At 44.2% G+C, this 17,101-nt stretch overlaps 1 protein-coding gene across 1 annotated transcript in view; it reads left to right on the plus strand.

Moving 5' to 3' along the window:
• LOC112224854 (titin-like) overlaps positions 1 to 17,101 on the plus strand; it is a 173,001-nt gene that overhangs the window by 146,567 nt on the left and 9,333 nt on the right. The window contains 28 exon segments of the mRNA XM_042306365.1: positions 39 to 335; positions 716 to 1,303; positions 1,422 to 1,724; positions 1,832 to 2,128; positions 2,220 to 2,513; positions 2,820 to 3,119; positions 3,201 to 3,503; positions 3,653 to 3,958; positions 4,066 to 5,832; positions 6,045 to 6,338; positions 6,469 to 6,750; positions 6,866 to 7,165; positions 7,276 to 9,342; positions 9,446 to 9,748; positions 9,858 to 10,169; positions 10,277 to 10,567; positions 10,665 to 10,964; positions 11,077 to 11,382; positions 11,705 to 12,007; positions 12,188 to 12,469; positions 12,572 to 13,165; positions 13,284 to 13,574; positions 13,693 to 13,992; positions 14,655 to 14,957; positions 15,161 to 15,463; positions 15,578 to 16,162; positions 16,280 to 16,585; positions 16,705 to 17,004. Of these exon segments, the coding sequence (XP_042162299.1) occupies positions 39 to 335; positions 716 to 1,303; positions 1,422 to 1,724; positions 1,832 to 2,128; positions 2,220 to 2,513; positions 2,820 to 3,119; positions 3,201 to 3,503; positions 3,653 to 3,958; positions 4,066 to 5,832; positions 6,045 to 6,338; positions 6,469 to 6,750; positions 6,866 to 7,165; positions 7,276 to 9,342; positions 9,446 to 9,748; positions 9,858 to 10,169; positions 10,277 to 10,567; positions 10,665 to 10,964; positions 11,077 to 11,382; positions 11,705 to 12,007; positions 12,188 to 12,469; positions 12,572 to 13,165; positions 13,284 to 13,574; positions 13,693 to 13,992; positions 14,655 to 14,957; positions 15,161 to 15,463; positions 15,578 to 16,162; positions 16,280 to 16,585; positions 16,705 to 17,004 (12,477 nt within the window).

Below are 17,101 nucleotides of genomic sequence, written 5' to 3' on the forward strand. Positions count from 1 at the left end.
TATGGAGTTATTAAAATCTCCATGTTTGTTGATTTCAGAAAAACCCAGTCCACCAGCATCACTTGGAGTCAGCGATATAACCAAGGAAAGTGTTTCACTTGCATGGGGCAAGCCTGAGCAAGACGGAGGTAGCAGAATCACCAGTTACCAAATTGATGCTCTTGAGAAGGGTCAGGATAAATGGGTGAAAGTTGGTGTCACCAAGTTCACCCACTTGGTGGTCTATGGCCTGACGCAAAATGCTGAATACTTCTTCAGAGTTCGTGCTGAAAACCATGCTGGATTCAGCGACGCTAAAGACATGATTCTGCCTGTAACAGTTAAAGACCAGCATGGTAAGTTTTTCCCCAGTCCTACATTTATATATTATATTTGGGGTGGCAGGTAGCCTAGTGGTTAGAGCATTGGGCCAGTAACTGAAAGGTTGCAACATCAAATCCCCAAGGTAAAAATCTGCTGTTCTGCCCCTGAACCCACTGTTCCTAGGCCATCATTGTAAATAAGAATTTGTTCTTCACGGACTTGCCTTGTTAAATAAATAAAAAATCACAAATGAATAAGGGTAGAGAATTGCTGAGCATAATCCAAGGTATTATGTGTGTAAAGTTGGTTAAAAAAACAAACATTTTCGAACAGTATTGCATTTTGATTTGATATCTTCAATAAAATAATAATTTTTCCTTTGTCTTAATAATTCTTCATATTCTTTCAACAGACCCTCCTGAGATCAACATGAAGAAGTTCCCTCACAATACAGTCTACGTCAGAGCAGGATCAAACCTGAAATGTGAGATCCCACTTACTGGTAGACCAATGCCAAAGATTTCTCTTTCAAAGGACGATGTTGCACTGAAGTCAACTACGAGATTCAACTCTGAAGTAACCCCTGAATACCTCATCATTACTCTCCGTGAGAGCATTGCTATTGATTCAGGAAGGTATGACATCTGTGCCTCCAACACAAGTGGAACCACCAAGTCTTTCGTTAACATTGTGGTCCTGGATAGACCAAGCGCCCCAGTTGGTCCTATTGAAATGACTGATGTGACAGAGGACAGTGTGAGTCTGAAGTGGTCTCCTCCTCGTTATGACGGTGGAAGCGTCATTTCAAATTACATAATCCTCAAACGTGAAACAACCAACGCCAACTGGACTGAGGTCTCCTCGGCTGTCGCAAGATGCACCATGAAAATCATGAAGCTTACAACAGGACTGGTGTACCAGTTTAGAATCAGGGCTGAGAATCGCTACGGCATCAGTGAGCACATCGACTCTCCAACCGTCAGAGTGGATCTGCCCTACAGTGAGATTTATACTACTCTATTATTTAATATTTTATGTTTGTATTTCTTATATAGATGTGCATATGTAAAAAATAAAAAAATACAGAATATACTAAATGTTATCTTCTTTCATTTTAGCCATCCCTGTAGCTCCATCAGCTCCTATGGTTACATCTGTAACCAGAGAGAGCATCACTGTAGCCTGGAAGGAGCCAGCCTCCAATGGAGGAAGCCATGTTTTTGGATACCACCTCGAGATAAAGGATAGAAACAGCATCTGTTGGCAGAAGGTTAACAAGACTGTGATCCGTGCCACACACTACAAGGTGCCAAACATTGCTGCCGGCCTCATCTATGAGTTCAGGATCGTTGCAGAAAACGCAGCTGGATGCAGTCCACTCAGCAAGATCTCAGACGCAGTACTTGCAATTGATGCTTGCGGTAAGTCGACTTGGTTACTCTCGTTTTGTGATTGAATACCATTGTGTGACCTCTAAACTTTACAAATCAACTACTGTATCTGAACCGCCACATCTATTTTTTTGCAGAGGCTCCAACCAATGTCAGGATCACTGACATTACAAAGACTTCCATCAGCATCGCATGGCAGAAGCCCAATTATGATGGTGGTAGCAAGATCACAGGATACCTGATTGAGAAGAAAGAAGGCGAGAAAGACAGATGGACGAAGGCCAACTTGACCAACGTTTCCGAAACACATTATACTGTGACAGGACTTACTCAGGATGAGACCTATGAATTCAGAGTCATGGCAAAGAATGCAGTTGGATCAGTTAGCAATCCATCCATCATTGCAGGCCCTGCAACTTGCGTGGATACATATGGTGGGTTATGTTCCAAATATGATAAAAGTAGGAATTTAAGATTTAATTGAACTATGAATTAATGTAATGTCTCTTATGTGTTATCTCATAGGTGCCCCTGAGATTGAAATTCCTGATGAATATCGCGAGGTTGTGAAACACAAAGCTGGAACCACTGTCGAGCTTAGATTTGGAATCATTGCCAAACCAGCGCCTACAATTGAGTGGTACAAGGACGGAAAGGAACTTGACCCCAGGGCCCAGGCTCAGCTGGTACAGAACAACGCTGCTGATAGTTCAACTCTTATCATCAGAGATACCACACGTCTCAACTCTGGAACATATGAGATGAGACTGAAGAACTCTTTGGGCTCAGCATATGCCTACGTCAGAGTACAAATTCTGGGTGTGTATTGCTCCTTATCCTTTTTATTTTGGTACCTATATTTAATAATAATAATAATAATAATAATACATTGAATTTATAATGTGCAGTGAATGCATTAAAATAAATAAAAACAGCACACATCTAGACAGAAACTGACACATTATTATTAAAGGAGCCAGGAGTCTGAATTGACTTCAGGTGGTCTGTGAGTGCATTCCAGAGGTGGTATTGAAAACCATATGGAAAATGACTCAATACAAAGTATGTCTAATGTGCGATTGAGCAAAGTGAGAAAATAAATGTCTAATGTTCTGTCATTATTAGATAAACCTGGACCACCACCTGGCGAGATTCAGCTCAAGAAGGTCACTGCTAACAGTATCACCATCATGTGGGATCCTCCTGAGGATGAGGGTGGTGCTATGGTCACCCACTACATTGTGGAGAAACGGGAGGCCAGCAGAATTCAATGGTCCATTATCTCTGAGAATTGGGCGGAATGTATCGTGAATGTCCCAAGACTGATCAAAGGCAATGAGTACATCTTCCGTGTCCGGGGAGTTAACAAATATGGAGTTGGAGACCCACTGGAATCTGAACCCGTAGAGGCAAAGAATGCATTTGGTAAGGATAAAACATACGGCATCTGTCCAGCTACCTGAACATATTGTATTATGGTCCTAACATGCTTATATTCTTTTGCAGTTCCTCCAAGTCAACCTTCCAAACCTCAAGTCACCATGATCACACACTCTTCAATGACGGTGGTATGGGAAAGACCTGGAATTGATGGCGGAAGTGACATAAATGGATATTACCTGGAAAAACGAGAGAAGACAAGCTTGCGTTGGTTCAAGGTTATCAAAGACACCATTCGTGACACAAGACAGAAAGTCAGCAACCTGCTCACTGGAAAGGACTATCAGTATCGTGTATGTGCCGTTAACAAGGCTGGAGCTGGTCCGTACTCCAAAGAGTCTGACCTCTTCAAAGCTGCTGACGCAGTTGGTAAGTGATTCTCCTCATTGCAATACTTACATTTGCATTTTTGTTATTGCTCTTATCCTGAGCAACTTAAAGTCAGAACATAGAAGGTTTCATGTTTCTTCTACTACTTGTTCATTTAGTTTCTCTTGACAATTTATTCCTAATTCTAGACATAGCAGGTGAACCAACCAAACTCAGAGTAGTCGACTCCACCAAAACATCCATCACCCTGGGCTGGGTGGCACCAGTGTATGATGGTGGCAGCGAGATTACCAGCTACATTGTTGAGCAGATGAACTCTGAAGAAAGGGAATGGGTTGTCATCAGCCACAATGGAGAAGTGAGGACAACAGAGTATGTTGTGAATCACCTGAAACCAGGAACCTATTACTTCTTCCGTGTATCTGCAGTCAACTGTCTGGGACCCAGTCAACCAATCGAGATGTACCAGCCTGTTCAATCCAAGGATATTCTTGGTTCGTAATAAAATATTCACAACATTGTATTACTTAACATTGTATTTACTTAACTTACTTAACAAATCTCTTACCTATTTTTCTATCTTTCCCTATCCGTATAACAGAGGAAGCCGATCTCAATTTGGATGTTCCCATGACAACTCAATACACTGCCAAGGCAGGAAGGGATATTGAGGTGTTTATTCCACTGAAGGGCAGACCTGCACCAAACTGTACATGGAGAAGACATGACAAGAACATGGCCAGCGATGCAAGATACACTATCACCAGCACAGAACGTACAACAGTTCTTGTCATTCCAAAGGTCACCCGCGACGACTGCGGCAAATACTACCTGGAGATTGAGAATGGTGTTGGAGAGTCCAAGTTCATCACTGTGTCTGTCAAGGTTCTTGACACCCCATCCACTTGCCAGAAACTGATCATCAAGAATGTTACCAGAGGCAAGTTGACCCTGAGCTGGGATGCTCCTCTAATCGATGGTGGTTCCCCAATCACCAACTACATTGTGGAGAAGAAAGACGCTAACAATAGAGCGTATACAGTCGTGTCATCAGAATGCCCCAACACATCATACAAGATCGACGGTCTGTCGGATGAAATCGCCTACTTCTTTAGAGTGTCTGCTGAGAATGAGCATGGTACTGGTGATACATGTGAGACTGCAGAGCCAGTCAGGGCCACTGAGACCCCCGGACCAGTCAAAGAGCTGGTCGTGACAGACGCTACTAAGACATCAGTGACTCTTCACTGGAACAAGCCCGACCATGATGGTGGTAGCTACATTTCAGACTATGTCATTGAGACAAAAACTAAAGAGGAAGAAACCTGGACTGTTGCTACAACATGCAAACGTTGCACATGTGAAGTTAAAAACCTGAAGGAAAACTCTGTTGTAGACTTTAGAGTGTTTTCTAAGAATGAGAATGGCAACAGCGACTTCTCTCAGATTGGGCCCATAACAGTAAAGGAGTTTATTATTCCACCTGAGGCCAACATGATAGATTATCCAAATGGCGAACTCTTTGTTCGCGTCGGTCAAAACATCCATATTGAGTTGCCATTTAAGGGTAAACCAAAACCATCCGTTGGATGGATGAAGGAAAACATTCCCTTGAAAGAAAGTGAACAGATTCGCTTCCGTGAAACAGACAACAAAGTGTCTATAACAGTCAGAAGTGCAAAGAAAGAGAATGCAGGCCTATACACATTGATTCTGGACAACAAGCTTATCAAGAACTTCTTTGATATCAATGTGATCACTCTCGGACCCCCCTCTGTGCCAGTTGGACCGGTCCGATTTGATGAGATCAAAGCACAGGGCATCATTATATCTTGGGATGAACCACAGGACAATGGAGGTGGAGACATCACTTGCTACAGTGTGGAGAAACGAGAGACGGCCCAGGCTAACTGGAAAATGGTTTGCTCTAGTGTGGTGAGGACAACGTTCAAGATACCCAATCTTGTCAAGGGCACAGAGTACCAGTTTAGAGTGCGTGCAGAGAACAAATATGGAGTGAGCAATCCTTTGAATTCACCAGACGTGATCGCCCAACACCAGTACATGCCACCAGGTGCACCAGGAAAACCAGTCACATACAACATTACCAGTGATGGCATGACTATCCAATGGGAAGCACCCAGCTTTGATGGTGGCTCACCAATCACTGGCTACCATGTTGAAAAGAAGGACAGAAACAGCCTTCTGTGGACCAAGGTCAATTCCAGCATAATATCTGCCCGTGACTACAGAATCATTCAGCTGATTGAAGGACTGGAGTATTCCTTCAGAGTCTATGCAGAGAATAATGCTGGCCTGAGTCCTGTCAGTGAACAGAGCAAACATGCCCTTGCAATCTCCCCAGTTGGTGAGTACACAATGTTTATGACTGTCTATGACAGATGTTATAATGTAGCTGTTATAAAGGCTTTATGAATGCATACATAATAGGGGCTATAGTAAAGGGTAACCTTGTTGTTTTTTCCACAATGAACAGTGTCCTATCATGCTATCCTGAATGTGAACTTTATGAGTAAACACTTTACACATTTAGCAACCTGACCTTTCACTTCCCCTTAGATCCACCTGGTACTCCTAACGTCATTGATGTCACACGAGACACCGTCACACTTAAATGGGATACACCCAAGAAAGATGGAGGCTTTAAGATTGTGGCGTACAGTGTGGAGCGACGCCAAGGCAGAGGCAAATGGTTAAGATGCAACTTCACAGACATTAGTGATTTGCAATTCACTATCACCGGACTTTCTGCTGGTGATCGCTATGAATTCAGAGTGATTGCCAGAAATGCTGTCGGCACAGTCAGTCCACCCTCGCAGTCTTCTGGCTATGTCATGACTAAAGATGAAAGTGGTAATATACATTATATTAAATATATATTCAATATATTAAATATACATTATATAAATTATACAACCTAAGTTTGTCTCCATGTGATTAAATGTAGCATTAATTGTATATTTTTGTGTCTTTCTCTGTCTAGTTTCTCCCGACATTGAGTTCAGTGCTGATACTGCTCTTGTGTACAAGGCTGGTGAAAACATCAAACTGAACTGCAGTATCACTGGACGACCAGTGCCTCAGGTCATATGGTACAAGAACGGTAAAGAGGTCGACAAGAAGATGTTGATTGATATCACAACTAACATCGGCTCCAGCAGCCTTTTCATCAGAGATGCTGATCGCGACCACCGCGGAGTGTACATGGTGGAAGCCAAGAACAGCTCTGGAACAAAGACAGAGAGTGTCAACATCAGAGTCTCAGGTTGGTTTATAGATACAGTAGATTGTTACATTCTTTATTGTCTCTAAAATTGTGATGAAAATGATTTAAGTGGATGGATTCATGCTTAACCATTAGCAATGTATGCTTTCTTCAGATACCCCTGGACCACCTGAGGGACCAGTGCGTTTCACTGGTATCACTACAGAAAAGGCAACTGTCTGGTGGAACCCGCCAGAGAACGATGGATGTGCCGCAATCCTCTATTATACGGTGGAGAAGAGAGAAACATCTAGGATCTCCTGGGCAATGGTGACAAGCAAGTGTGAAGCTTGTTCATTCAACGCCACCAAGCTGATCAAGGGAAACGAGTACCAGTTCCGTATCTCTGCTGTCAACAAGTTCGGAGTTGGACGTCCACTTGACTCTGATTCATTCATTGCACAGATGCAATTCAGTAAGTTCCACCAACCAACAACTTCTAAAGTGATCACTGACATGTATACTTATGTGTTATTAACTTAAATTATTATGTTTAACACAAACAAATGTTGTTTTGTTTCACAGCCGTTCCAGAAGCCCCAGGAACACCAGACGCCACAAATGTGACTGGAGACACCATCACAATAGGCTGGACAAGACCCAGATCTGATGGTGGAAATGAGATCAAGCACTACATCCTGGAGAGACGTGAGAAGAAGAGTTTGCAATGGGTGAAGGTTTCATCCAAAAGACCAATCACTGAGCTCAGACACAGAGTGACACACCTGACCGAAGGTAATGAATATGAATTCCGTGTCATGGCTGAAAATGGTGCCGGAATCGGACCAGCAAGCAGCACATCAAGACTCTTCAAGTGCAAAGAGCCAACAAGCGCACCAAGTGCTCCTTCACTGGTGAAGGTTACCGACTCCACAAAGTCATCTGTCACCCTGGAATGGATCAAGCCTGTGTTCGATGGTGGAATGGAGATAATTGGCTATATCATTGAGATGTGCAAGGCAAGCCTTAATGAATGGCACCAAGTCAATAGAACAACTTGCATCAACACCACATACACCGCTAAAGGTTTAATGGCTGGTGAGGAATATAGGTTCCGTGTGCGTGCAGTGAATGGGTCTGGAAAAGGAGAAGCATGTGCAGTTCCTAATCCAGTGCAAGCTGTTGATAGACTGACGTCACCAGAAATCACCCTTGATGCAGACTTCAAACAGACACACGTTGTGAAGAACGGTGCCACTGTCACTCTTCATATTGCCTTCTGTGGTAAACCAGCTCCGCTGGCTACATGGACCAAGGCAAGTGGAGAACTTGGTGTTATGACAGATGTCAACACAACGGACACATACAGTACCTTGACCATTGAGAGCTGTACCAGATATGACTCAGGGAAATATACCTTATCTCTTGAGAACAACGGTGGCCGTAAATCTATCACATTTACCGTGAAGGTGCTTGATACACCTGGACCTCCAGGAGCTATCAGCTTCAAGGATGTGACCAGAGGAGCTCTGACAATGCTGTGGGACGCTCCAGCCAACGACGGGGGAGCCCGTATTCAGCACTACATCGTAGAAAAGCGTGAGGCTAGTCGTCTCAGCTGGAAGTCAGTCAGCGAAAAATCCTCACGTCAAATGATCAGAATGACCAACCTAGGCATAGGTGTGCCTTACCTGTTCAGAGTCATCGCTGAAAATATGTATGGCAGGGGAGAACCCTGTGAGATGACTGAACCAATTACTGCAACTGAGGTGCCTGCTCCACCCAAGAGTCTTGACGTCATTGACACTACTAATTCCACTGCTATCTTGGCCTGGCTGAAACCTGAACACGACGGTGGCAGCCGCATCACAGGTTACATTGCTGAAGCCAAAGCAAAGGACTCTGATCGCTGGATTGTTGGCGGTCAAACCAAACTCCTGAAGTTAGTCATTGAGGGCTTGATTGAGAACACAGAATATGACTTCCGCGTCAAGGCTATCAATGAGGCTGGTATCAGTGTCCCAAGAGATGCCTTAGCATCCGTTGTCATCAAGGAGCCTAAGATTGAGCCCACAGCAGATCTCAGTGGCATAACCAACCAGCTCATCACATGCAAGACTCACGATGCATTCACCATTGATATCCCCATCAGTGGCAGACCAGCTCCAAAGGCCACCTGGAAACTGGAGGAGATGAAGCTAAAAGAGACTGATAGAGTGATCATCAAGACTACCACAGAAAAGACCACCCTGGTGGTAAAAGACAGCAAGAGAGCAGACAGTGGAAAATACTACCTCACTCTGGACAATGCCGCCGGAGCAAAGACATTTGCTGTTACTGTCAACGTTGTTGGAAGACCCACTCCACCAGTAGGACCCATTGGAATCTCTGCAGTGTCATCAGACGGCTGTTCATTGGCTTGGACAGCACCAGAGGATGACGGTGGAACGGATATAGACAACTACATCATTGAGAAACGTGAATCTGGATCTACATCCTGGCAAGTGGTGAACTCAAGTTGTAAACGCACCACGATCAAAGTCAGCCATCTGACCAAATACATGGAGTACACCTTCCGTGTCTCTGCTGAGAGCAAGTATGGCGTGAGCAAGTCCATTGAATCCTCAGCTGTTGTCATTGAGCATCCATTCGGTAAGTTCTATGTACCTACATGTGTTAAATCAATTTACATTTGCTGTAATAGTTTGAAAAAGACACTAACGATGAATTGTTTTTATCTTATTCTCAATATCAGTTCCACCAAGTCCACCAACCCGCCCAGATGTGGTGACAGTATCTGCTACTGCTATTGGGATCAAGTGGGATCTGCCATACGCTGATGGCGGCAGCAAGGTGACTGGATACTGGATAGAGAAGAAGGAGAGAAACACCATTCTTTGGGTCAGGGAGAATAAGCTCCCATGCCTGGATACCCAATTCAAAGTCTCCAGTCTCATTGAGGGCCTGGAGTACCAGTTCAGAGTTTATGCAATGAATATTTCTGGTCTCAGCAAAGCCAGTGAGGCCTCAAGACCAGTAGTGGCTTTGAACCCAGTTGGTAAGTGCAACATTCAAAGGACATTTTTCTAAATATTTTGAGTCTCTTTGATCCATGTTGACATTTGACCTTTCTGCTGATTGTACATTGTTATTCTGTTTCCATGTAGATCCTCCTGGTAAACCAGAGGTGACTGATGTCACAAGGTCCTCAGCTACTATTGCATGGGGTATACCATTCAATGATGGTGGCAGCAAGATTGTCGGATACGTCGTGGAGCGCAAGCCATGGAGTGATGATGAGTGGGATGATGCCCACTGGTTGAAGTGTAACTACACCACCATCACGGAGACTCACTTCACAGTCAGGGGACTGGGTGAAGGAGAAATCTTTGAATTCCGTGTCATTGCCAGAAATGGAGCCGGAGTTCACAGTGCACCATCTGAAACAACAGGACCGATCACCTGCAAGGATGAATACAGTAAGTTACTGTTAGATACTGTTAAGTGACTGTTACTTTTACTCATAGATAAACGTACATTTCACCACGTTTCTTTTTTATGATTTATATTTTATTTTTGTCTGTAGCTCCTCCCAAAGCTGAACTTGACAGCTCTCTTGTTGGAGAGCACGTCACTGTCCGGGCTGGGTCAGACCTGGTCCTTGATGGTGTAGTTGGTGGTAAACCCGAACCCATAGTATGGTGGGCCAAGGGTGACAAGGTCCTGGAGCTGGGAGAGAAATACTCCCTGACATACACCAGTTCAAGAGCCATGGCCATCATCAAGTCCTGCAACAGAAATGACACTGGAAGATATGTTCTGACCGCGAAGAACGCCAGTGGAACGAAGACAGTGGCTGTCAATGTTAAAGTACTCGGTAAGAACATGGAAACAAATTGGAGCTCAACAAAATGTCTTCTTACACTGACTATTACCATAATAACACATTTGTATGTTTCAATCTGTATTTCCAGATACACCAGGGCCTCCTGAGGACAAGATCACAATCACCAGGGTGACAGAGGAGAAGTGCACTGTGTCTTGGAAGATCCCTCTGGAGGACGGTGGAGATCTGGTCACTCATTACATTGTTGATAGGCGTGAGACCAGCAGACTCAACTGGGTGATCATGGAGACAGAGTGCAAGACTCTGTCTTGTGTCAGCTCCAAACTGATCAAGAACAACGAGTACGTCTTCCGTGTCAGAGGAGTCAACAAGTTCGGACCTGGTGTGCCCTTGGAGTCCGAGCCTGTCATCGCCAGAAACGCATACAGTAAGTGTGCATCCAGTGGCCATCTCATTTTAGTAGATTCAAAACAATTTTAGTCTGATTCTAAGGCAAACCCTTATTAAACATGATTTTTCCCCCCCCTACATCATTGCAGCTATCCCATCACAACCTGGAGCACCAGAGGTCACAGCTGTAGGAAAAGAGCACGTCATCATTGAATGGATGAAACCTGAGAGTGATGGTGGAAGTGAGATCAAGAATTACCTAGTGGACAAACGTGAGAAGAGCAGCTCCAGATGGACCAGGGTCAATAAGACCTTTACCATCTACGACATCCGCCTGAAGATCTCTGGTCTGCTGGAAGGCAGTGATTACCAGTTCCGTGTTACAGCCGTGAACACAGCTGGAAACAGCCAGCCCAGTGAAGCCTCTCAGTATGCCTACTGTAGAGAGCCAACATGTAAGTTTTTTAAAATTTTATCTTTATTTTACTAGGCAAGTCAGTTTAAGAACAAATTCTTATTTTCAATGACAGCCTAGGAACAGTGGGTTAACTGCCTGTTCAGGGGCAGAACGACAGATTTGTACCTTGTCAGCTTGGGGATTTGAACTTGCTACCTTTCGGTTACTAGTCCAACGCTCAAACAGTCATTGTCTCATAATCCATCTTTATAATCTTACCGTTTTTGTTTCTAAAAGTTGACTTATGGTTGACTTTTGAAACACTGAAAAACTACTGCTGTTGAATAACCCATACTGTATTTTGTCTTTACCGATTCCAGACACTCCAGCCCCTCCTTCAATTCCACGTGTGGTAGATTCCACCAAGCATAGCATTAGCTTGCAATGGACCAGACCAATGTATGATGGTGGTGCTGATGTTGTTGGCTACGTGGTGGAGGTGCTTGAGGAAGGAACCGAGCAGTGGTACAGGGCCACTCAGAAGACTCTGAAGACCAATTTGTTTGTTGCCGCTGGACTTCAAAGCAACAAGAAGTACAGCTTCCGCGTCGCAGGAGTCAATAGTAATGGCACTGGGGAATTCAGCGAACCAAGTGTGGAAATTGAGCCGGTTGAGAAACTTTGTAAGTTTGTTTTTATGCTTTTACTGTCAATACTTCACAATGGCAGCATTAGTTATGTAAATGGTAACTTGGTACAACTGCCGTTTATACCAATGTCTACATTGAAGCCCAGCCACTCCTTTACACTTTTACAGTTTTTATACATATGTTGTTAACATGCTGTCATTTTGGTCCCAACAGCAATCCCTGATCTTGATCTTCCTGATGATCTGAAGAAGACTGTGTGTCTGAGAGCTGGTAACACTCTGAGGCTGTTTGTCAATGTGACTGGAAGACCTGCACCAGTATTGACCTGGAGGAAACCTGGCATTGACCTGCAGAGCCGTGGGTTCATTGATACAACTGACAGTTACACTCAACTGATTGTTGAGAAGGTTCATCGTTACGATTCTGGCAAATACACCATTGAGGCTGAAAATCCATCTGGCAAGAAATCAGCAACCATTCTCGTCAAAGTTTATGGTATGTTATGCGGTTACGTTGTCATACTTAAGATGGTTAAACATACAAATTATATGATTTCTGTGCTGTGAACAGTCAGTTAATCCTTTCTGTATTTTCCAGACACTCCTGGACCACCCGGTTCAGTTAGAGTCAAAGACTACACAAGGGAGTCTGTCGTCATCACATGGGATGTACCAAGTATTGATGGTGGAGCCCCTGTGAACAACTACATCATTGAGAAACGTGAAGCTTCAATGAAATCCTACAAGACCGTTACAACAGAATGCAGGAAGACCTTGTTCAGAATCACTGGCCTGGAGGAATCAGTACACTACTTCTTCAGAGTGTTACCAGAGAACATATATGGTGTTGGAGAACCATGTGAAATCCCTGAATCAGTGTTGATCTGTGAAGTTCCCAGCCTTCCTCAGGATCTGCACATTGTGGATATCGGCAAGACCTCAGCAATCCTGAACTGGGAAAGACCTCTTCACGATGGTGGAAGCAGACTGACGGGCTACGTCATTGAAGCTAACATCGTTGGATCAGACAGATGGAGTGCAGTGGCCACCGTTAAACAGTCCATGTCCCAGCACACCGTCACTGGTCTGACAGAGAAGGAGACTTATCTCTTCAGAATCAGAGCTACAAACAGCAGAGGAGTCAGCGAGCCTAGGGAGATTACAGGACCTGTGGTCATTCAGGAACAACTACGTATGTTATATTCTGAATAATATCTGATATACATGGCAGTTAATCTATTTAAAAATATGAAAGGTTTGATACATATTCGAGATGTTCTAATTTTCAAAAACCATCTTTCCTTTTACAGTGGCACCCTATATTGATCTGACCGGCATTCCACAGAAGATTGTCCATGTGCCAGCCGGTAAACCAATCAACATCAATATTCCTATAAAAGCCCAACCTACTCCAGTTTGCAGCTGGTCCTTCAATGGTACAAAGATGAAGGATAGTCTTGACCGGGTTAAGATTGAGTCTAATGGAAAATACACCAAACTGACTGTGCGTGAGACAACCATTGATGACACCGGTAGCTACACTCTTCAAGTGAAGAATTCCATAGGAACTGCAACAGAGATACTCAAAGTTATCATTCTTGGTAAGTGTGTGTGTTCTTGGAAAGCTTCCATACTTGTGTTTGTGCGTTTTTATGTTTTTGTTACTGCGTCATGTATTGGAAAATTCGAAGTACTAACCGTCTGCTTATTTCTATCTAGATAAACCTGGAATACCCATTGGACCAATCACAGTTGATGCTGTTGATGCCACATCGGTAACGGTCAGCTGGGAACCACCAGAGAAGGATGGCGGTGCCAACGTCAGTGGCTATGTTGTTGAGCAGCGTGACGCTCACCGCCCCGGATGGCTACCAGTGTCCGAATCTGTCACCAGACCCACATTCAAGTTCACCAGATTGTCTGAGGGAACTGAGTATGTGTTCCGTGTGGCTGCAACCAACCGCTTCGGCATTGGAGGATTCTTGCAGTCTGAAGTTGTTGAATGCAAGAGTCTCAAGAGTAAGTCATCATAAATCATAAAACACATTAAATTCCACCTTTTGACAATATGTATTATACACTATGATTTAAACACCAAAACAGTGAGAAAAGTGCCCAAATTTGTGTACTTAGTTTTGATTTTTACCCCTTTTTCATGATATCCAATTGGTAGTTACAGTCTTGTCCCATCTCTGCAACTCCCGTACGGACTCGGGAGAGGCGAAGTTCCATACATCCTCCGAAACACGACCCATCCTCCGAAACACGACCACATTACTTCTTAACACATTGCTCATTTAACCCGGAGGCCAGCCGCACCAATGTGTCAGAGGAAACACTGTACAACTGGTGACCAAAATCAGCATGCATGTGCCCGGCCCGCAACAAGGAGTCACTAGAGCACGAGGGGCATAGCAGTCACTACAGACCCTGGTTCAACCCCAAGCTGTGTCACAGCCTGCCAAACCTTCCCCTAACCCGGACAATTTTGCACTGCCTCATGGGTCTCTCAGTCACAACCGGCTGTGGATTGAACCCGGGTCTGTAGTGACGCCTCTAGCACTGCAATGCAGTGCCTTAGACAGCTACGCCACTCGGGAGGCCCCGTTTTGATGAAGTTAAAGAAATGAGATGATGGGGGGAGTAACTGATCTAATGTGAAATCTCTAATCTCTCCACAGCCGTACCCAGTGCACCAAACAGACCTGATGTACTGGATGTGACTCATGAAGGAATGACCATCACATGGCAGTCACCAGAAGAAGATGGAGGGTCCCAGGTGTCTGGATACATAATTGAGCGCAAAGAGGTCAGATCTGAAAGGTGGATGAGCATCGTTAAGAACCCAGTCACCATGACCAGATACAGATCATCTGGTCTGTGCGAAGGCAATGAGTATGAGTTCCGCGTGATCGCCCTGAACTCAAGAGGCTCGAGCAAACCCAGTATGGCATCTAAACCAGCTATCGCCATGGATCCCATTGGTATGTATCTGTAATCCTCTACCTTGTTTGTCATGCCCAATATTGGAATAGGCAGTAAATTAAGTCATTATTATTTTCTACTATTTTGCAATGTGTCATTCAACTCAATGATCTATGGGTCCAATTCCCCTGGAACTTAGCACCCATTTTCAAAGATGTATGCATAACCACAACTGTTCTATTTGTTGTCTTTATCTAAACAGAGCCTCCTAGCACACCACAGTTCCCCATGGTTACAGACACCACCAGAACTTCGGTGTCTCTGGCTTGGAGTCCTCCTGAGGAAGAGGGTGGTTCCGTCGTCACTGGTTACCTGATTGAGATGCAGAAGGTGGACCAGGTGGAATGGACCATGTGCAACACGACACCCATAAAAATCTGTGAATACACTCTGACACACATGCCTCAGGGAGCTGAGTACAAGTTCCGTGTGATGGCCTGCAACGCTGGTGGACCCGGAGAGCCAGTCGAGATCCCAGGAATCGTCAAGGTTATAGAAATGCTCGGTAAGAGATTAAATATGTGTTTAGAGTGCCATGAAGAGCTGTATTTTGTATTTTGCTTTTGAAGCTTGTGTCAAATGTGAACTAACCTAATGATGTTTGTATGATTCATTTCAGACTATCCTGACTACGAACTGGACCCCAAATACGAGGAAGGCTATGTGGTCAGACAAGGAGGAGTCATCAGGCTGTCTGTGCCAATCAAGGGTAAACCAGTCCCTATCTGCAAGTGGACAAAGGAAGGCCGAGATGTCTCTCACCGAGCTATGATCGCCACCAATGATGATATCACTGAACTTGTGATCAAAGAAGCCCACAGAGACGACACCGGAACATATGACCTGGTGCTAGAGAATAAATGTGGCAGAAAGGCTGTCTACATCAATGTTAAAGTGATTGGACGTCCAGACGCACCGGAAGGTCCCCTTGAGTTTGATGATATCCAGGCTCGCTCCGTACGAGTCAGCTGGAGACCTCCCTCTCAAGACGGTGGCTCTGATATCCTGGGTTACATCGTTGAACGGCGTGAGGTATCAAAGGTAGCATGGTACACTGTGGACTCAAGAGTGGTGGACACAGCTCTGGTGGTCAAGGGACTGAAGGAGAATGTTGAATACCACTTCAAGATCACTGCTGAAAACCAATTTGGTGTGAGCAGATCTCTCAAATCAGATGAATGTGTCACTCCGAAGACACCCCTGTGTAAGTATTATTTTTATATTCATAATTATTTTTCTGCAAATGTGAAATGTGTTATTGTGTTATCATTCCTCACTTCTTCTATTTACAATTATGCAAATATTTGTTTGTATACAACAGCTCCTCCAGAACCTCCAATCAACCCACCAGAAGTTATGGATGTCACAAAGAGCACTGTTGCTCTCTCTTGGGGCAGACCAAAGGATGATGGTGGCGCCCGCATTTCAGGATATTACGTTGAGAGGAGAGAGGTGTCCACAGAGAAGTGGGTGCGTCACAACAAGACACACATCACCACTACAATGTACAGTCTCACTGGACTCATCCCTGATGCTGAATACCTGTTCCGTGTCGTGGCACAAAACGACATTGGTCAGAGTGAACCTGGACCAGTATCTGAAAATGTTATATGCAAAGATCCATTTGGTAAGTATATAATAGGTCTTTATATTATACATTTAATAATATATAGAAATAATATAAATTATACAGTACTTTAAAAGATGAATAATTGCAATTTCATTGTTAACTCTCTCTTTGGATAGACAAACCCGGTCAACCAGGTGAGATTGATATCATCTCCGTTGCCAAAGACTTTATCACTATTCACTGGCTGCGGCCAGAATGTGATGGTGGCAAAGAGATCCTGGGTTACTGGATTGAATTTAGACAGGCAGGAGAAAGTGCCTGGAAGAAATGCAACAAGGAGCGTTCCAAGGACAGACAGTTCACCATGGGTGGTCTGATGGAGGCTACAGAGTACGAGTTCAGAATCCTTGCAGAAAATGAAACCGGAATGAGTAGACCTCGCAGGACTGCCATGGGCATCAAGACTAAACTGAGCTGTACGTTGGTGTAATATTTTAATTGTCAATTATCATAAGATACTGTAAGTGCCTTATATTATGAACATCAGTGCAATGCATCATTGCTTTTCACTTG

The sequence above is a fragment of the Oncorhynchus tshawytscha genome, linkage group LG26 (genome assembly GCF_018296145.1).
Source record: "Oncorhynchus tshawytscha isolate Ot180627B linkage group LG26, Otsh_v2.0, whole genome shotgun sequence".
Classification (NCBI taxonomy): domain Eukaryota; kingdom Metazoa; phylum Chordata; class Actinopteri; order Salmoniformes; family Salmonidae; genus Oncorhynchus; species Oncorhynchus tshawytscha.